Source organism: Ambystoma mexicanum, chromosome 2p (genome assembly GCF_040938575.1).
Source record: "Ambystoma mexicanum isolate Mex_15411 chromosome 2p, UKY_AmexF1_1, whole genome shotgun sequence".
Lineage (NCBI taxonomy): Eukaryota > Metazoa > Chordata > Amphibia > Caudata > Ambystomatidae > Ambystoma > Ambystoma mexicanum.
In genome coordinates, this window is record NC_090923.1 from 334269331 (window position 1) to 334290999 (window position 21669).

The 21669-nt window shown below is 48.7% G+C and overlaps 1 protein-coding gene across 3 annotated transcripts in view; it reads right to left on the minus strand.

Moving 5' to 3' along the window:
- TASOR (transcription activation suppressor) overlaps nt 1-21669 on the minus strand; it is a 1979545-nt gene that overhangs the window by 258787 nt on the left and 1699089 nt on the right. For all 3 annotated transcript variants that reach the window (XM_069643664.1, XM_069643665.1, XM_069643666.1), the window contains one exon: nt 3472-3580. In XM_069643664.1, the coding sequence (XP_069499765.1) occupies nt 3472-3580 (109 nt within the window). The remainder of the gene's footprint in view (nt 1-3471; nt 3581-21669) is intronic.

Below are 21669 nucleotides of genomic sequence, written 5' to 3' on the forward strand. Positions count from 1 at the left end.
CCCCTTCTGAGTTTCTGTAGGCCCCAATGGCTGCCAAGTAACTGCGGCAAGTGTCTACCTGCTTACCCGAATGGGGGAGGTGCGCCGAGAAGGAGAGCACGTCATCCAAGTACATGCAAGGGGGTTGATATCCTTAGAGTCTGCCCAGTGGCAGAACCTGGTACACTTGCTCTTATACTGGGCCCCGATAGCCTTGCTCCTGGTGCCTTGTATGATCTCTAGATTAGACTGGGAAAGGCTGAGGTGACCTAGCGTACCTGCTCAGGAACCATGCTGTGAGGGCTAGTTTCTGTGGCGCGGGGTGGATAACCCTGCCCCTTTGCTGCGCAAGAAGATGTGCTGGGCCAGTCGGAAAGCGACTGAGGTGGCAAGACTCCTTGATCTTGCATATCACCCTGTGTATCAGCGGTGTGGGCGAGAAGGCGTATGCTGTCATTCTGTCCCACTGAATCTGGAATGCATCGTCTGGTTAAATGGGCCCTGTCCCTGCCAGGAGGTGAACAGTTGGCACTTCCTGTTGTCCCAGGAGGCAAAGAGGTCCACCTGGAGGTGTCCCCAGTTATTGAAGATCTCCTGCAGAATGAGGTTGTTCAACTGCCACTCGTAGTTGTCTGCTCCCAGTCTGCTGAGCCTGTCTGCATCCAGGTTGGCTTTCCCCGGAAGGTGGACAGCCGTGAGGTAGATGTTATCCAGAGCCCATTTTCACATGCTGAATGCCAGTCTGCACAGTGGAGGGGATCTGGTACCTCCCTGCTTGTTGACATAGAACATGCTGGTCGAGTTGTCTGTCCGAATGAGGACCTTGCCCAAGATGACTGGAAGAAGGCTCTGAACGCTAGCCAGATGGCCTTCAGTTCCAGCCAATTGATGTGATACTCCTGTTACTGCCCAGGGTGGCCCCCAGCCCTTGAGAGAGGAGTCTGTAGTGATGGTGACTTGTGGGGTAGGAGGACGGAAAGGCTTTCCCATCCGCAGGTTGCAGTCCCTGGACCACCATGTGAGATCCGGGTGAAGAGAAGGAGGAACGTTAATCATCACTGCAAGTGCAGCTGAATCCTCCTCATCCCGAGTCTCGTGTGGGGGACGGCCAATAGGACCGCTGCCATGAAAGCCAGTAGGTGTAGGTACCACAAGGCCGATGTCACCTCGCTGCTTAGGAAGTGCGTTGTGGCTATCTTGATGGCCGTGATCTTGTCCTCCGGGGGAAAAACTCTGAGCACATGTCCCAGATGAGACCCAAGAAGGTCAGTCTCTGCGTAGGCTGCAGTTGCGACTTCTTGAGGTTGAGCGAAAAGCCTGTGCATTGTGTTCATAAGAGCGTGGTGCACCGCTTCCGGAGAAGTCGCCCTGATGAGCCAGTCGTAGAGGTACGGGTAGATGTGGTGGCCCTGAGCCCCGAGTAAGGGCGTCTCATCAGGCTGGTAAAGACCCTGGGTGCTGAGATGAGGCCGAAAGGAAGCAGCATGTATTGGAAATGGTAGCCCATGATCCTAAATCATAGAAAGGAACAATGGGGCTACCGAATCGGGACGTGTAAGTACGCGTCCTTCACATCCAGGGAGCACATCCAGTCTCCCTTGCACAATGTCTCTGCTATTAGAGCTGGTGTAAACATCTTGAATTTTTGTAGAGGTACGGAGCGGTTGAGGATGGAAAGGTCCAGCACAAACTCTCAGGCCCGCCTGGCTCTTTTTCTGAATGGCAAAAACCCTGCAGTAAAAACCCAAGTCTCGCTGGGAGGCTGGGACTTCCTCCACTGCCTGGCTCTCGACGAGCGACCGGATCTCCGCCAAAAGAGTTGCTGTCACAACCTGTGGGAGAAGAGGGGAGGAGAGGCTGTGATAGGCTAGGTGGTAGCCTGTGGATACTACGGAGAGGATCCAGGGGTCCGCGAAATTCTGGTGCCAGATGTGTGCATGGAGAGCAAGCCTGCCCCCACTGAAGGCACGTGGACCCGGAGGGGCGTGTCATGCCTTCTTTCCGTCTGAGGCTGCTGCAGAGGAGGGGGACTGGAAAAGCCCTTACCCCCCCCCCTTTTTATTGCTTGAGCCGATGTTGGGTCGGCAAACGGTCCGGCTGCCTGCACCTTGGTTCTTGGAAACCGCAGAACCCTCCGTAAGTACTCCCCTTGTCCGAGCGCTGCTGTGCCTGGGTGTACGTTTTGGGCGTGGTATTTTTAAGGAAGGATATAGACTTGGCCGTTTGTGAGTTGTTTTTCTTTTTATCCAGTTCCTCGTCCGTGGTGGAGTGGAAGAGGTCACCCCCCTCGAACGGCAGGTCTAAGATACGTTCCTGGACATCCAGGTTGAATTTTGTAGCACAGAGCCAGCCCGTTCTTCTCATGTCTGTGGCAATGCAGATGGCCCGGCCAGAGGTGTCAATGTGGGCCAAGGTGGACTCCATGATGTCTTTTGCCATCATCTTGGCCTCTGCCAACCCCGCCTTGAATCGTGATTGGCTCTGCGCCGGAAGCTCTGGGAGGAAATCCGCAATTTCCTGCCACAGCCTCTGGTTAACAGCAGCCAGCATGGCATCCGCGTTGGCTTGACGAAGATGTAGGGACGCGTTGGAATACAGCTTCTTCCCGTAGCTTCCAAGATCTTCTCCTTGCCTAGCAGAACTGCAGACGAGGCGGCCGAGGACGACTGAGGCTTGGAGTATAGTGATGCCACAGCCATCACCGAGGAGTGTGGCTGAGGATGGGCCGATAGCATCCCCCTCCATCTGCCTGTACTTGGCGTCCAGGTGTCGATTGGCCGGCTGCACCAAGTGGGGCTTGAGCCAGCCCTTTTTGGCCAAGTCAACTACGTCCTTCTGCATCGGGATCCCCGTTCTCACAACGGGATGTAGCGAGAGGACTTTGGCTAGGACCCCCTCTGCTGGTTGCTCGACCTTGTGTCGAGGATTGCCCAAGTACTCTGCTAGCCCTGCAAGACGTTCATGGAAGGCCTTGGCTGACTATGTGTTGGGGTCCTCTTCCTCATCTGTGTCCACCTGGGGGTCCGGTTGGCCGGGCTTCCGGTGGAGGGGTGCTAGGAGCCAAAGGCTGAGGAGTGGCGACCGGAGCCAAAGGCTGGTACGGAACCTTCGAGGGACATCGACCCGACGCAATCGACGCAAGGCGCCCTCTGCTGAAATTTTCCGAAGCAGCCGAGCTGTGGACACTACACATGTCAAAGATGAGGAATACGTTGGAGGACACAATCCATTCGAATGTGAGGATCTGCAGAAGTGCATACTGCCACAGGGAGCAAGGGTACAGATAGTTTTGTACCAGGTTTCCCCCTTGCCCCTGAAAAGGCCAGAGAGAGTACTGGCCTTGTCACAACATATTTTAAAAAGCCAATGCTGGAGACCAAAACTGTACAGCAAAGCTAAACCTTCCTCTTCTCTGTGGAGGCAAAATAAGCAAATAATGGACTATTTAAAATAAAATGTAACATACATGCTAATGTGTGTGCCAAGTCTTACCTTCCCAATTCCTTGAGCTTTTTTTGAATTTTACAGTGGATTTTCCACTGCCATTTTCCATCTGGGGAGCTCAATTCTTCAAGGAAATTGAGGAAATCTTTCAATTTATCTGTTGCAAAGAAAATATGGTATTATTATGTTATTTTCAGTATACATTAGAAATTCAGTACAGGGTGTTTGTTTTCAAATATGCATTAACATAAATTAACTACAAATAACCATTACTGGAGAATAAAGAATCTCCTCAAATATCTCCAATTTAATCAAAAGTATTATATGTACTTGCAAGAAGCAGGGAGAAGGATGAATGTTTGTTAAGGCAGTTTTGTACTACACTCTGTTGAGAATGCTACAGCCACTAGCCCCAAGGGAAAGGGTAACACACCTGACAAGAAAGGGAAGCTAAACCTCTCAATGTTGGTAGTGTGTTTAGAGTGATAAGGCTAAACTCTCAAGTATGGATAGTAAGTTGACACAACGGTACAATTAATACACACACAACTCTTAAAATGCACCACACTGATATACTGAAAAATATATATACTTATTTTAAGTAACATATATAACACTATTCGGTCTTTGGGCATTAATACACAACATTAAAGAGACACCAGTATATTATGAAAACAGTACTCCCAATACAAGGACTCTCCTCACCACACTGCCTTTATCTGGGCCCTCTCCCAGAGGTGAGCACCAAACATAATATTACAGAGGGATGGGTGGAGAGAACAAGGGAACCATACAACTAGCAGGCAGTTAAGTATTCTATGGCCCTACACCATACAGTAAATTGCCCTATAAGCACATGCCACCCTTCTATATGTGGAAGAACCTGGACCGAGTAGTCCGCACCTATCACATATAGGCAGGACAGGAGAAGTGAAGGGAAATGCAATTCTACCAACAGGTAAAACATATAATACATTCCTACGACCCAAAACAGTCCTCCATATTCATTTGAACTCCCCAGGGCATTATACAAGGGCATTTCCACATATACAAATAATAAAACTATTAGAGGCAGAGAGAGAACAAAATAATTGTAAACACAAGCCAAAGGCTACCAAGAATTAGTCCAAAATTTCAGCAACTGTTACCGGACTCATACATATCAAGGGAAAAATATAGAGTTACTAGAAATAGTCATAATGTTATACTTACAGTCCCATGGAAGAAATGCATATGGAGACTTTAAAAATCAATTAGAAAACACAGTTAAGAATAAAAATGACCAAACTTGACAAGAGCTCACTGCACCCCAAGTGGATCCGAGAAAAACGTCCATGGCAGGTGAGTAGCCAGAGTCAATTTTAGTAGAGTTCCAGTTAAGTTCACAGTTCTGTGGGAATAAATGGAAGAAAGTTGAAAGACCATCCGCTTTAGTGGAGGTAAGTCTGTTTGACCCCAAATTCTGCGACGGTCAACTCCAGGAAGTCCACAGGAGACCCCAAGGAAGTGTTAGAGGTTTGAGGATGGACCCCAGGACCCTGCCCTCCATCCCAGAAAAACAGTTGCCACTTCCACCTCCCCAACAGAACTCTATGGGAAATGTGGTATATTCTCTCCTTATAGAAATCCCTACCCTGCACCAGAGGCACACCTAGGGTTAATTATCTCGAATCAACACCCTCCCCAGGACCCATAGGTATGTAGGTACTCTCAAGAGTAGTTTAGGTGACAAAGGCTCCAGTGGCTAGAAACAACCCTGCAAGTAAAATGCTCTTTCCTAAAAGGTGAGGTTGGCAGGTTTCGGTTCTCTAGAAGTGGATCCCTGCACAACAAAGACCCCGGAATCCATTGAAGAAACAAGGGTCCATCCCAGAACATATACCTTCAAGCCAGGAGTCATAAATACAGAGAGGAAGACTTGAGGAAGACGACGGATCCTGAGAAAACAGCTCCCAGAAGCAAGGTAAACAAATAACAGCAGTAGTAATGCAGCAAGTGGTCCTAGGAGGGCGACAACAGCTGGTGGCACCCTCAGATGTGCCAAGCTGAAGATCTGGAGGGTAGTTGAAGCTTTAACCACCTGCTGGACCGCTGCAGCAACACACAGCCAATCAGAAGATTCTGACGGTATATGGCAGGTAGCACAGATAAAACGCCCCAGAAACTGTTCAGGCATGGAGTGCTCAACCCAGCCAATGTGGGGAGACTGCAGAAGACTTCAGGGGGCTCATACTGGATGTCCAGAGGCACAAAACACATACAGGGATATGCCCAAACCACTGGATTTAGCCAATATGGTCAGGAAAGGGTTACAAAAAGTCGAAAACCTAGTTTGGAGAAGATTGGAACAAGCATTGACACTAGCTAAAAAGGAAGGAGGAGTGAAGAGGAATAACTGTGTTGTACCAAGAAGGAAGGTGAACATTGTAGGAAGTCCCGATGAAAGGACCATCGGGCAAAACAATCATTTTGGGGAAAGATACCTGGCAGGACAGTACACCAGGGGCTCTACAAGACCCAGAAGGGGAATTCCTGGCAGGGGAGTACACCAGGAGATTCTAACTTTATAGAAGAAGAAAGACTCATTCAGCAAGAGACATTTTATTTATGCTTACAAGCTCATTGAGCTATCCTTTTGCCATCCTGAAGAAAGACTTTAAGGAGAAATAACTTTCGTAATTATACATCTATCGACTCTTCTCCCGCAGATTCCTCATATTGATAGATCTCCATCATCCAGCTGCTGTTCGGAAACTTTTTTGACAGAGGGCGTAGTGGACCATGACTCAGCCGTTGATCGTCACTCTGCCTTGCTCGGTGGTCGATCGTTGGCTCCGGAAGTGATGTCAAGTGTTGTATATATAACACCTCACTAGGCCCCATGCTTCAGTTCCTCCCTTTTTCTGCCCTTGCCTGAACGCTGCAGAGGAAAACCAATGAAAGGAGGCTAATCAGCCTGTAAAAAACAAAGGAATACATTCTAACAGGGTGATCCCATATAATCAGATTAAAAATGTTTTTTTTTACGATTAGTGAAAACGGACACCCAATTACTTTTTCAGTTAGATAGAAGCATTGAGCTACAACACTTCCTGAGCAGGGACAGCTGGGAGGGCGATTAGGAAATCTGCAGGAGAAAAATCCATAGAAAGATCATTAAGGTAAGTAATTTCTCCTTCAATGTACTGCTTTTCTACCGCAGATTCCTCATGTTGATAGACTCCTAAAGCATTCAGGCTAACGGAGCAGGGCAGAAAGTATTAAACATGTAGATTCTAAAGAATTGCCCCCCACAAAGCATGCATCAGCACTGCGGGCAACATCCAAAGCATAGTGCTTGGTGAAAGTATGTAAGGAAGACCATGTTGCCGCACCACAGCAAATGTCCCTAACAGCAACCCACCTCTGTTGGGCTGTGGAAGCTGAGACCCATCTGGTTGAAGGCGCCCCGATCCCTGGCGGAAGTTCTTTGCCTGCCGACTGGTATCACTCATATATAAAATAATCCAACGTGAAAAGGTTTGTTTTGTTAAGGTCTATTCACCCTCCCCTCTGCATCTCTTCCTCTACTATTTTGTCTGATTGTAACCAGCGCCTAGATGCCTTTGGGCTTTATGTGCTTTATAAATGATCAAATAAATACATATGGCGAAACCCTTGCAAGCTAGAGAACGTGCTATGAACAACTGGTCCGTCTTCCTGAACTCAGGTGTATGGGCAACGTAAAAGCTCAAGGCTCTTTTGGGGTCAAGACGGCGCAAACGCTCCTCTTTCGAGGAGCGTGGAGGGGGGTAAAACACAGACAAATCAATAAATTGTGAAAGATGACATTCAGAAAAAACCTTTGGAAGGAAGTCAGACCTGGCTGAGAGAAACCTTTTTTCTAAATAAAATGCAAAAATGGCGGTTTGCAGCATAATGCCTACAGCTCGCCAACTCTCCTGGCTGACGTGATCACAACCAAGGGACTACAGCCACAACGAACAGGAATGCATATGCTCAAACAAAAAGGTCAAAACCAGATTAAGGTCTCAATCTGGAACTAAAGGGGTCGGCGGAAACCTATTGAGAAGGCCCTTCAGGAATTCAGGAATTGGGCCATGACCGGAATAGTGAAGAAAGAACCCTGATTTGGGGACCTTTTGAACACAGACAAGGCCACCAAATACCATTTGACTGTGGCAACCTGAAGGCCTGCTGAGGCCAGTGACGGAAGGAACTCCATCACTGTAGTGGTGGGGCAAAAGATAGGGTCAATCTTGTGTGCCCTGCACCACGCCTTAAATCTTCTCCATCTGCACGCGTACAACGATCTGGTAGGTCTGCATGCAGACAGCAACACCACAAGCACCTCCTTCGAGAGATGCCAGTCGTAACTCATCCTCTCAAGAGCCACGTATATAGATTGAGGGAATCCGGAGTTGGGTGAAGCACACAACTTCAAACTGGGTCAAGAGATCCGGACGCCGAGGCAACCAGCGTGGGGGGCAGATGGTCAGATCCAAGAGATCGGAGTACCACGTTCTCCTCGCCCAGTCCGGGGAAATGAAGATCATTGTGGCTCGGAATCTCAGAACCCAAGGAATGACGGGAATGTGGGGGAAAGCGTAGTGGAGAGGGAAGGTCCAATTCATCAGAAATGCATCCCGCAGTGCTCTGTTCGCTGGTAATTCCCTCGAGCAAGACTGTTCGCAATTTCCTGTTGGACTCCGTGGTGAACAGATCCGCCGCTGGGGTACCCAACAGAGAGAAGACCTCTTCCAGGACTTCCTGACACACTTTCCACTTGTACGAGACCATGCTCTGCCTGCTCAGAGCACCCACCAATCCATTCTCTGTCCCTGCCAGATGAAATGGCAAGACCGAGATTCTGTTCTCTAGCAACCAGAACCACAGTAGCATCGCCTCAGTGCTAAGGGGACGGGAGTGCAAGCGACCCAGTTTGTTCAGGCAGCGGATGGCCATTGTGTTGTCTGTGAGAAATAAGACATGTTTCCTGTTGAGAGACGGGGTGAAAGTCCTCCGGGCTATCAACTCTAGTCTGTTGATTTGCCACTTGGCTTCTGTTGTGGACCAAAGGCCACTCACCTGCAAGTCCTTGCAGTGAGTGCACAAACCCTTCAGTGATGCATTCGTGACCACCCGAGTCTGAGGACAAGGGGGTCATAAGTGTTCCCCCGCCAGAAGGTTGCTGCAGTTGTCCCACCAGCCTAGGTCAAGGACAACTTGGATAGACACATGGAGAGGATCCGTGAGGGCTCTCAGATACTTAGACCACTGATCCCGTAAAAGCCACTGGAGAGATCTCATGCGCAGCCAGGCCTCTGGCACTAGAAAAATACAGGAAGCCATGATACCTAAGAGGCGGAGGAAGGAAGCAGCTGGTAAAGTGGCATGGTTCCAGAACAAATGTACCATCTGCTGTATGCTTTCGGCTCTCTTCGGGTGAGAAAGCCTTCCCTATCGGAGTGTCTCGGAACGCTCAGATGAACTGGTGCCTTTGGACTGTTATCATGTGGGACTTCATGTTTCAGGAAAAACCCAGCCTAAGCAGTAGCAGACAGGTGTCCTCCAGATGAGACCAAACCAGCCCGGCTGACTTCCCACAGATCAGCCAGTCGTCCAGGTAAGGAAATACGTGGACCCTGGATCTCCTGAGGTGAGCCGCAACTACTGCCATGAGCTTGGTGAAGACCCTCTGAGCAGAGGTCAACCCAAAGGGTCGCACTTTGAACTGAAAGTGTGTGTCCTCCATGAGGAACGGTAGGAACTTCCTGTGCTTTTGAAGCATAGGCACATTAAAATAGACGTCCTGTAGGTCTATCAACACCAGCCAGTCCTGAAGCTTGAGAGTGTGAAGAATCTCTCAACATCGCCATGCTGAACTTGTCTTTCCTCAGGAACTTGTTCAAGGCCTTGAGGTCCAGAATGGGACGGAGACAACCTCCCTTCTTGGCTACCAGAAAATACTGGGAACACCAGCCAGACCCTCTTGGTTCGGGAGGCACCTCTTCCATGGCACCCCTGGTTGGATTGTGGAGGTGGCGTTCTGTTCGGTGGCTTTCTCAAGAAGGGCAGACAATAACCCCATCGAATTGTCTGCAGGACCCAGGCATCAGAGGAAATCTCCTGCCACTGGGGCCAATTCCCTGTCAACCGTCTACCAACTGGTAAGTCGTGGGAGGGGAAATCATAGTGGCTTAGAAGGTGTGGCTGCCACTGCCGCTGCTGTTGACCTCTTGAAGCCCCTCTGCCCCTTCCGGGACGCGAGAAACGACTCTTCCCCTGCCCGGCTTGCGGGAGCTGTGCTTTTCTGCCATAGGGTTCATAACGCCTATGCCTCTGCCCCTTGAGGCAAAGATGAAAGCAGGTTTGACCGGTTAAGCAGCTAGGACCATTGACTTAGAAGCAATTTTAGACTTATGCCGATTGCTCTGACGGACGATGGTCGTTGTGGGAGGCAGCCTGTAGTCTGCTTTCCGAAGGTGACTTTCCTGACTTTTTTGGTGTCGAGCCCGATGGCTTCGTCGATCCGGAGGCGTGGGATCGGGGGTGCAGAGTGCCACTTTCGCTGCCAAGGCTTGCTAGTCAGGGGAGAGAGACCACGCTGCCAGCCACCTATTAAAACATGTTAAGCGTTTCTTGGTTAAAACTGTTCCACTTTTCACGAGTGGAGGATCCCTTCGAGGGCTTACCTCGATCCGCAGACGAGCTCGACTCCCGCCGATGGTGGTGGCCTTGCTTCTTCCATGAGGAAGACGAAGAGGAATGGCTCCTGGAGTGTGACTTTTTCTTTGTTTTCTTCCGATGTCTGTCTTCACCCTTCTTGGGGGTGGGCTCCTCAGCCGCGGAAGACCGGACGGGAGGCCGCACCAGAGATTGAGGGTGGTCGGCCCAAATGCAGTTTTCCGGCAGTCTCACGCAGAGACTTCGGTTGCATCTTGGCACACGATGAACAGACCTCTGTGTCCTGAGTCTAACACCAAAACCACAGACAGGCGTCCTGTGGGGTCGGTCACTGACATTTTGGCCTTGTAATCAGTGCACCGCTTAAAGCCTGAGACCGGATGAGTGGACATTCATTTTTGTGAGAAAAAACACGAGTAAACGCAAGTCGTGTTCCTAATGCAGCGTGCAAGCCCATGGAAAAAAGGAATTGAAGCATGGGGCGTAGTGACGTGCTATATATACAATGCCTGACATTACTTCTGGGGCTTACGATCGAGCACTGAGCAAGGCGGATCGACAGCAGAGTTGAGGTCCACTACGCCCCCTGTCGAAAGGTTTCCGAAGAGCAGAGCTGGATGATGGATATCTATCAAGATGAGGAATCTGTGGGAGAAAAGCAATCCAATGAATGAGTTTTCATCTACTCTTACAAGCTCAGTGGGATATCTTTTTACCATCCTGGAAAAAAATGGCTCATTAAGGAAAAGACATTTAATCTATTCTCAAGGCTCACTGATGGAAAGAGATATTCTCACCATCCTACTTCAAATAATCTAGGGAAAGGGGATCCAGGATGCAGAGACTATTTGTTGAATTTTTAGATTTGATTTTTGCACTTTTTACTCAGTCCAAACAGAAACATTTACCACACATCTTTAATTTTTTATTTATAGTGCGAGGGTCAGAAACCTTTTGGACACATGGAGATATAATTTTGATGATGAGAGACAAACTGATCTTTAGTTTTAGTAGGGAAACTCTTTTTGGATAGGGACAGAAAGGCCTTCAAGAGACCCCTTTTAATAATAAGATGTCTGATGTTGAAAATGTTACAATTTGTGTCCGGTGGTGGGGTGGGCAGAAACAGTTCTGTAAATGTACCCCCTGGCTTCGATTTCTCAAGAGACCAGTGCTGGTGTTCCGACAAACATCGAAAGAAAACAAAGAAACTGTCCCACTGGTGTTTTGGAATCTGTTTGGGGGACACTCTTCGGTGCTTGCTCCCGTTGAGAAAGCCGCAGGGGTTGCAGGTGCAGAGGTCACTTTCAGATGCTGTGCTTAGGAATCAGTTGCAGACAGCTTCCAATAGAACACCCAAACGAGGAAACATGAAGACTTTGGCAGTGCAGAACACCTCAGGACACCTCGAGGGAAGAGATGAATGTTGCAAAGTCACCACAGTCAGGCAGAGACAAGCGATCTTCAAAGGATGAACTAAGGATCACACCCAGCACAGCTTCCGTTCATGCAACATGTCTGTAAACGGAGGAGCAAAATGAAAGATCCTTAAAATTCCAAGGATTTACAGAACGTCGACGGCTGCAGTGAGGTACCCTAGTAGACAGCTTGTCAGTCCACCGGTTGATTCAGGGACACTTCTGAAGGCTAAGGCGGCACAGATTCTTAGGCAGGGATTGAGACTAGTTGTTACAACCGGTCCAGGGTTTGAAGAACTGATGAGGGTATTCTTGAAATCGGAAAGGACGAGCAGAGCTTCACCGGGACAGCACTGGAGTCGATGCTGGTCACTCCAGGAGTCGTCGTGATGCTGGAAATGCATCGGGGGGACAGGGCCTCCATATCCTTGTCCTTTACTGCTTTTTATTGTGTGTTCTGTCGTGTTTTCCACGCAGGAGTTCATGTGGGTCTCCTGGCAGTGCAGCTCTCTCTTCTGGTTCGGTGTTCAGGCCCATGGGATACCCTTATGGCACCCATGGGTGGAGGTACAACCCTGTGCCCCTATTGTATGTTTTTGGGCACCTGTGTGTGGCCCACAGAGCAGGGTATGGGCTGGTGGCAGCTCCATGCTGAATTTGACAGGTGCTCTGAGCGTCCTCCATTTTGGGATGCCTAGGCCCTGTCATTGAAATCAGTTGATTCCTGATGGAAACAACAACCTACCGTGGACTCTTGCCTTCCATCGCCTGTTACCTTAATTTTCCCTAAATCATGGGAAGCCCTGACTCTGTCCCTTCCCCCCGACTGGCTGTTGGGTGGAAGTTCCATATATGGTAGTGTGGGGGAAGTGCCGACCAGACTGGCTGGAGCCTACCCAATGACCGTATTTTGTGGGTACGCCTGTGGGTGGGACCTGGGGGAATGGAGTGTGTGACGAATGTGCATTCTGTGTTGTGGATGTATAGTATCTGGTGTTTGACACAATGATTGAGACAGTCCTGCCCGAAACTGGTATGAATGCAGTGTGTAGTGTTGAATGGCGTGGTCTGAATCCACATTCTGCGTGCGTTGACGCGCAGAGGATCATCCGCTGGTGGGTTTCCTGCCACCCAGAGACAGTAGACATGCCGGACGACTCGACGCCCTTGCTGGGCCAAAATTCTTCACAAACTCTGTGCGGTCCTGAACTATCGACATCGAGGTGCCCCGCACGCCTCCTCCTTGCAGGACGTCTTCGACTCCTTGACGAGTACCGCCAGGACCAAAGCTGCTGCCTCGACGCCATCGAACTTTCCATCGAGGATCACCGACGCCAATTTGACTTTCTTTGAGGCCCATCGATGATCCGTGGCTCCTGCTTTAAAGGGAGGCACTCAAGAAGGATCCATCGACTCCTCCTCGAGGAATTCTGCTATTCCAGGAACATTGGGGTGGTAGAAACACTTTAGAAGGAAATAAGACTCATTGAACAATATATGGACTGGGCTTGTAGTATATCTTTATTTTACAGGTTGCCCAGGTGGGAGGGGGATCTCCACACAGAACTGTGTTTAGTGATAGGGGCCAGTATTCTGCCAATTGTTCTAACCAACTGCTTTCCTCCTATGTCTATTGTTGGTTACATTTATTAATTGATTTGTGTGACATTTGACCAGAGTACAGTTGATGCACTTTAATGAAATCTGATTATAATTGTGGTGACCCTTAGAACTGTATATATTTGCCATTGTAGATTAACTGAGCACTTAGTGAGTTATTGTGAATATAACTTGAACTTTAATTACATAAAGACTGTGTTTTCACTAATACAGTGTGCGGACATTCCTTTGTGGGTGCTTGGGGACTACACCTTGATTGCTTGCCCACGTTTACCAAATAGAGAATCTTGGCTGGGGTCCTCTGTGCCTCTCCTCTACCATATAGACAGCACGAGTACAGACACCCCGCTCCAGTTTTTACAGTCGTCAGCAGAATATACTTCATAGCGGTCTTGGTTCCAAAGATGATCTCACGAAGAGCTGCAGAAGCCCTAATTTTTTCCAAGATTTGGGTTGGGAGCCTAAAGGTAAGGGTCTGCACCATTCAAAGAGGCAATGGATTTGCAATCGGGAATAGCCACTGGCTACAAAATCTGTCCATCAACAGACATACAGGTACCAGGGATGTGGGTTGGAAATCAATACTCCCAAGACCCCTCCGCTGGCCACACAACAAATCACCCCTTAGCCCGCGAAAGTCACCGCTTTCCACAGGAAAGGGCTTTCCCTATAAGGCATTTCCTGACCTGAGAAGGCAGGAAGGAGGTCAAAGAAAAATATGGACCAAGAACAAGCGAAAAACCTCACCCATCTTAGGGTGCTAGTAACCTTTAGTAGCCAATAGCAAAAGCGCACAAGAAAAATTTAGCAATAATTGTACAAATATTGCTGCTGCCATCCTAGCCAAGCTGCTTGTTTTAGGCACATTATAAACATAACCAAAAAGCCAGTATATAAAAAGATCTAAGTGTATGAAGTATTCTAAGTGCACTTCACTATATGGAGATGTGTGTAATTGTAACAATACAGGCAATTCACAAAGAGACACATAGGGGGTCATCAGGTGTTGGGCGGAGCGGTAGAAATGCACCGGTAACCACAAGGTTGGGCAGAAAGTGGTAATATCGCCCAGAATGTTCCATTGGGTCAAATGGACCCAATGAGAAAGGGGACTTTATGCTCCCCCTCCTGTAACTCGGAATCCGACGCTAATAGCGCCAGAGAGATGCAGTAACGCAATTTGCATTGGCGGTATCCCAGTAGAATTACCGGCATGATACCGCCAGACTTGTGATAGAGCCCATAGTCTTCAGTACTGACAGTCTTAGGGAATGATCCGTTCCAAAAAAGAATGAGCAAAAAGGCAACGGAAAAACAGCAGGCTTGGCTTACCTCCAAAAAAGGTCACTTATGAAAAGCTGCTCCTCCATTTAAAATATCTCGTTTTGGAAATGTCAAAGCCCTTCTAGTCCAGTCTAAGAAATCCCTCCTCTACTTTGGATGGGTGATGAAGATCATGGGAAAAAGAAGGCAAATCTTCTGGTGAGATTAAATTTAGAGACCACCTTTGGTAAGAAGGTTGGCCAGACCCTAAGTGCAGCTTAACCTTGCAAAATACTGAAAATGGGTGCTTGCAGAATAGGGCTGGTAACTACCTATCCCTTCGTGCAGGAGTGATTGCCAGCAAACAATGTATTCCACATCTGCAGTCCAATTGATGAAATCTGAAAGATTTACATCTCAGGACAGCACAATGAAGGGGGCCAGGATAAACATTAGGTAATCCTTTGAGGAATTGTATCATCATGTGTATCGCAAATTATGATCCCTGCTCAGGTGTGCGCTTGAAAATTGAGAGCACAACCAAATACCCTTTGACAGTGAGTGGTTGAAGCCCATGTCGAGCAATGCGCAAGAGACTTTACAGTACCATATCTGTGTTGCACAGGATCTATTAATTTAGCCCTGCACCACCTACAAAATCTTTCCAATAGCAGCTGTACAGAGACTTGGTTGCCAGTCTTCTTGTCGAGAGCAACACCTCCATGACGTCCTCGGAAAGATCCCTGCTCTTGTATCTCAGCCTCTCAGGAGTCAGGCATGAAGGGTGAGAGAGCTGAAGTGTTAGGGAGAATTCTCTGTTAAGGCTAATTTTCCAAACCTAGTGAGTCCCCCAGCAGATTTGCTGGATTTTTGGGGTTTATTTTTTTCTCCTGCTAAGAGTGAGACTCTTTTTCTCCCACTCTTAGACATGATTTGAGATATCCTTTGACTTTGTAATGTGTTTTATGGGCTATGGGGTCTTTTACTCCATAGGGCTACATGTATTTTTGGTATGTGTGTTACACAGCACCCTCCGTGCCGTAACACCGGGGTGTCATAGTGACCCCCAAACATAGACTCCGTACCCTGGGACTGACTACTGTCTCCCAAGGCATGTAAAGTCACCATTGGCTTTACTAGTCCTAAATTGTGACCAGAACCAGTACAAACCATCATATTGTGGGCGTACTGGTAGGGGCAATTCGATTGCCCCTGGGTCTGTTGTTCGAGGGGGCACTGTCCAGTCCCCCCTGAGCGAGTTTTGGCTGGTGGCAGTGGATACTACTTTTTATATTCAACCGCGAATATATTCCTAGGGGATTTTCCCATTGTTCGAGGCGAATACTCTTTAACATAGCCTCGAACATACCGCCGGTTCATTTATTTAATATTAATTCAGCGGTTGTTATTTTTTGCCAGAACTCGGTTCCAAAATGGCGTTTGTGTTTGCTTCTGTGACTCCAACCCAAGACAAGCCCTTTGTTCCACTTTTTGGCGGGCTTCTCCACAGAAGCCTCCAAAAGTGGTGCCACTCTGTCTGGGTACCACAGGGGGTGTGGGAGGGGGTTTAGGTACCCTGGATTGAGTTGCCTTGGCAACTCAAGTCGCACTCTTGTGGGATTGGCCCAGTGGTGAGCCGCCCGGCTCACCACTTAGCATGTTTGAGTGACAGCTAGGACTGATGAATGGGGTTTTTCTGCATAAAAGCAGGGCTTTGGGGACTGGGACTTCAGACGTCGCCACAGGACCAAAGAATCCGAAGAGGGAGAAGCTGAGCCGACCTGCAACGACGACACCACCGGTGGAGCCCTGCTGAACCGACTCACCACTTCTTCCAACGACAGAGGAGATCTTCATCCCGAAGAGTCTTCTTCCTTTGACTGGTGGGGATAACCAGTTTGCCCGCCTTTTCGCCTTCCCGGATCATCACGTGGCCGCCTTGCCTCTGCCAAGCACCCCGGCAACCGGAATACCACGTTTTTCCACTACCGTGAATAAAAGGTAGTACTTTTTTTACCGGAGAACTCTGCGGCTGGTTTCTTCCCTGGCAGTGCAACGACCTTCAGCTTTCCTCCAGGTCGAGATCATCTCTTCCTCTGGACGACGCCGCGACTTGCACCCGCTGCCAGGATCAACTGCCCCCGCTGGAGGATCCTCTCCACTTTAAAAGGTACTGTCTCCGCCTGGCCTCCCTCGCAACGGTCTGTGTGGGGTGACTCTTAAAGCCTCAACTTACCACTTGGGTTGGCCCTAGGCTGGCTAACTGAACTTTTCTAAACTGAACTAAATCCTTTCTGAACTCTCTGCAAGACTCTCCAAGCCTTTTAAACTGTGTAATCTTGGGCGCATTGGTGTTCTACTCTCTCCAAGAGGGAGCCTGGCCTCTGAACTTTTTGCTCACAAGTAGACTGACTTTCCTGCCTTGCCGAGTGCTTCTAAAGGATTGTGTTGTGTGCTGTTCCTAATTTCTGCCTTTTCCCTCCCTTTTTCTTAAACTTATTGGAGTGCCATCTTTAGTTAAGCGCTCACCGCTGTCTGGAAATAAGTGGTGTTAACTAAGATTTGTCTAATAAGGAATAAGGGATGTATATATAATAATAGTGACTGTTTTTGAACTTGCTTATAATAATAGTGCTAGTGTTTCTAAGTGTGTCTTTAAATAAATAATTATATACTTGATACCAAAGCTCTGGTCAGTGTTTGCTTGTGCTACTGTATTTTGGTACCTATCTTGTATACTCTATATACGGTCTAACTCTTCTCGAGAGAAGTCTGGCTGCTCAGCCACAGCTACCAGGTAAATCTGGGTGGTACAGACTGCCACCAATTGGGTTTACTGCCAACACCTGTAGTCTTAAGCCTTTTGCAGTGGTCCCTAAGGGAACTGCACAGGTTTCTGCCTAACATAAAGAATCATGTCTTCCGACTGCAAGAGCAAGACTGTCCTATAAGGAAGATGCCACGTTCATTAAGTCTGGGTACCACATCCTCCTCGATCAGTATGGGGCAATGAGAATCCTTGTCGCCCGAACCTCCCCAACCCACTGAAAAGAGCAAATGACTTACTTCTTTATAAAGTTATTTCTGATGGATGTTCCTCGGATTCCTCATTTGTGATAATCCTATCCACAGTGCAGCTGCTCTTCTGAAATGTTTCTGCCGTCAGGGAGAGCAGTACGGCACAGGCCGATGCTCTGGACATATCGGGGCCAGTATATATTGAGGCACTGCACCCTGTGACCTCAGTTCCACCCATTTTAGCACTCTTGATGCTGAGGGACTTTCAAGCGATGGTGCACTAGCTATTTGCTAATAGGGGCAGGTAGGGAGGGTGATGAGGAATCCATGAGGAACATCCATCAGAAAGAACATTACAAAGAGTTACGCAATGTATTCTTCTAATGGATTCTTTCCTCCCACTGATTCCTCATCTACGATAGACCCCCAAAGGACTATGAAAGTCTGGAGAAGGAAAGAGAACAAGGACATATCTAGACTAGAAACTCTGGATGATCACCCCACCAAATCGAGTGCATCCTGTCCTGAAAGGGAATCTAAGCAGTAATGCTTAGCAAATGTGTGCCAAGATGCCAAAGTTGCAGCCTTGTAGATGTCCAGGACTGGGACTCCCCTCTCGTCTGAGAGACATAGTATCTGAGATTCACACCGGGTCCAGCCGAAGAATCCCTCCTATGCCGTTGGGGATGAGGCAGAGGAAAAAACACAGGAAGATAGATCTTTTGAGAGATGAAAATCCAAGACCACCTTTGGAAGAAAAGAGTGTCTCACTCTTAAAATCACCTCTTTGGAGAAAACCAAGTAGGGAGGTTGCACAGGTAAGGCCCAAGCTCACTCGCCCTTCTTGCGGAAGTGATGGCAACAAGGAAAATCACCTTAAGGGTCAGCAGTCTAATAGAACACAAATGGAGCTCACATAAGGAATGTCAAACCCAAATTTAAATCCCACGCTGGGACCATGAACTGGTGTGCAGGAAAAGGGTTATACAAACCCTGCAAAAACTGCATGACAGTGGGGATTGTGAAGAACTCTGTTCTGTGGACCTCTTGTAAAACTCAAATAGCGGCGAGGTATCCTTTGACAGTGCCAATATGTAGACCCACTTGGGCCAAGGATAACAAAAACTCCTGAGCAGTACACCATCTGAAGGCATCATTAGGATTTGAAGAAAGCCTCCAAGCTGAAAGGGGTATATTAAGAACGGCATCCGACAAGTCCCACTCCTTGTATGTCAGCCTATTAGTAGCCAAGCATGAAGGTGCAGGCTGCTGAGGTTCGGGGGGGAGGGGGTGGGAAATCAGATTGGGAGAGCAAGTCGACTCTCCCCCGGAGGTGCCAGAGGGGGCAGATGGACATGTCCAGCAACTCCAAATACCACATTATGTTGACCCAGTCCGGAGTGATCAGGATCAATGTAGTTCCAAACATGGGCAATATCCTTAAGACCAGTGGAATGATGGGGATAGACAGGAACGCATTAAAGGAGGTCAAAAGTCCACTCGACAATCAGCGCGTCCCTCAGAGCTCCCGGATGAGGAAATTCCCTGGAGCAGAAGAACTCACATGTCCTGTTCACACTGAAAGCGAAATTGGCCCACTTGAGGAGTTTCCCAAAAGGAGATGATCTCCTCCCGAGCTCCTGGAAGAGGTTCCATTCGTGGGAGACTGAATCTTTTCTGCTCAAGGCATCCGTGGGGACATGCCCTCTTCTGGACAGAGAGAGAGAGGCACTATTCACCAGAGCGCAGAACTGCAGTCTCATTGCTTCTCTTCACAGAGGCAAAGACCCCAACACCACCTTGTGCACCCTGATGCCAGACAAAATAACATGAGGACCTTGGTGCGTGAAGGGATCATGGACCCTGTACATGTCACAGTAGGGATAGTATTACAGGAATGTCCTGTCGACTTCCTGTTTTCGACTTCGAAAAGAAATCATGTAATACTCTGCACCAACCACTAGATGTCGGCTGAACTTGTAGTGATGCTGGCCCACCATAAACTTTAGGTACTTCCTGTGTTTTTGATGAATCGGCACATGTTAGTAGGCATCCTAAAAGATCCAATGACACCAACCATTCCTGCAGATGGAGGGCTTGCAGGATCTGAGCTGCTGTAATCATTTTAAACTTGGCCTTGCCCAGGAACACATTTAACAGCCTCAGATCCAGAATGGGATGCTGGCCCATCCTCCTTCGGCACCAGAAAATAGGTTGAGTACCACCCCTTGTCTCGTTCTGAGTGCAGTACCAGTTAGATCACACTCATTGACAGAAAACTGACGTCCTCCAAGAGGATGGAATCTGGAGGCAAGGTGCCCATGTAAGGGCCATGACCATGAGGATGCTGCACAAAAGGGAGACAGTAACACTGTTGGATGACCTGCAAGGCCCATGCATCGGATGTGATTTTGACCCATTTGGTGCTGAACGAGGAAAGTCCCATCCCTGCAGGGGACCTGTGGCAGAAAACCCTAAAGATGTTTGGCCCCTTGAACTGCTGAAGGGACAGTGCCTGCTGCTGCATCTCCTCTGGGGGCACCTCTTACTCTACCCCTTGGAAAGTGTCTGAGCTGCAGTCTACCAGGGCTGCCTGGCCACTACCTTGCTGAGGGCTTCTTGTCCCAACGACTTTGCTGAGGTCTTTGGTGCCTGAAAGTTCTGGTCGGCATCATCAGCTTTCGCCCCAAACCGATTTTGGCCATCAAAGGGCATGTTTAGGAGCTTAGCCTGCACAACATGCGCAAATCCAGATGTCCACGTCCATGAGTGGCACCGGAACACTTCCCTCGAGGCCATGGACTTGCCAACGCAGTCAGCTGTGTCCAACACGGATTGCAAAATCTGACAGGATGTTTCCCTCCTGTCTGTCACCATTGTCAGGAAGCAATCCCCCAGCTCCCCTTCAGGGATATGTTAAGCAACGCTCCACATAACAGAGGAAAGGCCAAAAGAGAATTTCGACATGGTGCAAGAAGCCATCACAGCTTGAAGGGCCAGGCTGCCTAAAGCAAAGACCTTCTTCCCTCAGGTGCCCTGTCTCTTACTTTACCTTTCAGGTGGAAGATGGGGCACAGTGGACTTCATGCTAGCCAGCTCCCTCTCAACAGCTTCCACCGCCACATTGAAGAGCAGTTGTATTACCTTCCTGGAACGCTCGGACAGAGCATCCATGAATTTGAACTCAATTTTCAGTTTAGATGGGGCCGAGAGTCCCAGGGTATCATCCACCTTCACTATCAGCCTGTGAAAGGAGGCCAGAGGCTTAGCACGGGTAAGGGCTGGTTGAATATGAAGATCAGGCGAGGTGTCTCTGTCATTAGACTCTTGAAGTTTCCATTCAGCCTCTGGACCTCCTCTCCCGTTCCATAGAATTCCCCCAGAAAGTCAGTCTCCTCCCTGGAGACCAGGGGTTCAAACCCAAAGGGAAGCTGGTCCCTCTACTCATCGTAGATGTCACACATCTTCAACATATAGGGTTTAGATGGAAGAGAAGCATACTTCTGAGGCTCTATACCGCCTGCGGAGCCTACCAGCCTCGTCGAACTGGATGATTGGGTGGGGGAAGGGTACCTTATCAGCCTCTGGAGAACATTTGGATCAGTGACTCTTCTTCTTGGAAGAGGAAGAATGCTGTTGCGAGGACCCACTTGGAGAGCGGGATCTCGTGCAGTGCTTCTTTTTCTTCTCCTTTTCCTTACACAGAGGGGATCTCTCCTCGGACCAAAGCCACACGACATTGAACGTGACCGTACAAAATCACCTTTTTTTCTTGGGGACCAAGGTAAAATGTTATGCCTCCCCTTCCCGGTGGGCCTTTGGGTGCATGGACTGTCATGGCCAGCCACCCTGGGTGTCCTGTTCCTCACCCAAGCAGTAGAAACAAATCCGGTATGGATCAGAAACCAACATCTGCTGGCCAAAGTCCACACACGGTTTGAACACTGGTGCCTTTGCAGGGTTTTGCATGGCAACAACAACTTTGAAAACTCAAAGATCGTGTTCCTGAATTTAACAGAGTGTGCACAAAAAAGGAACTGAAGTCACGGGGCACATCGCTTCAATATATACTGGCCCGGACGTCATGTCTGGTATGAGGCGCATAGAGCCATCAGACCGGAGCCAATGGGGAGCTGACCTGTGCCCTCCGAAAGTGCAAAGGTTTCCAAAGGGCAGCTGCGCTGTGAATAGAATTATCATAGATGAATCCATGGGAGGAGGAACTCCATTAGAAAGCTGG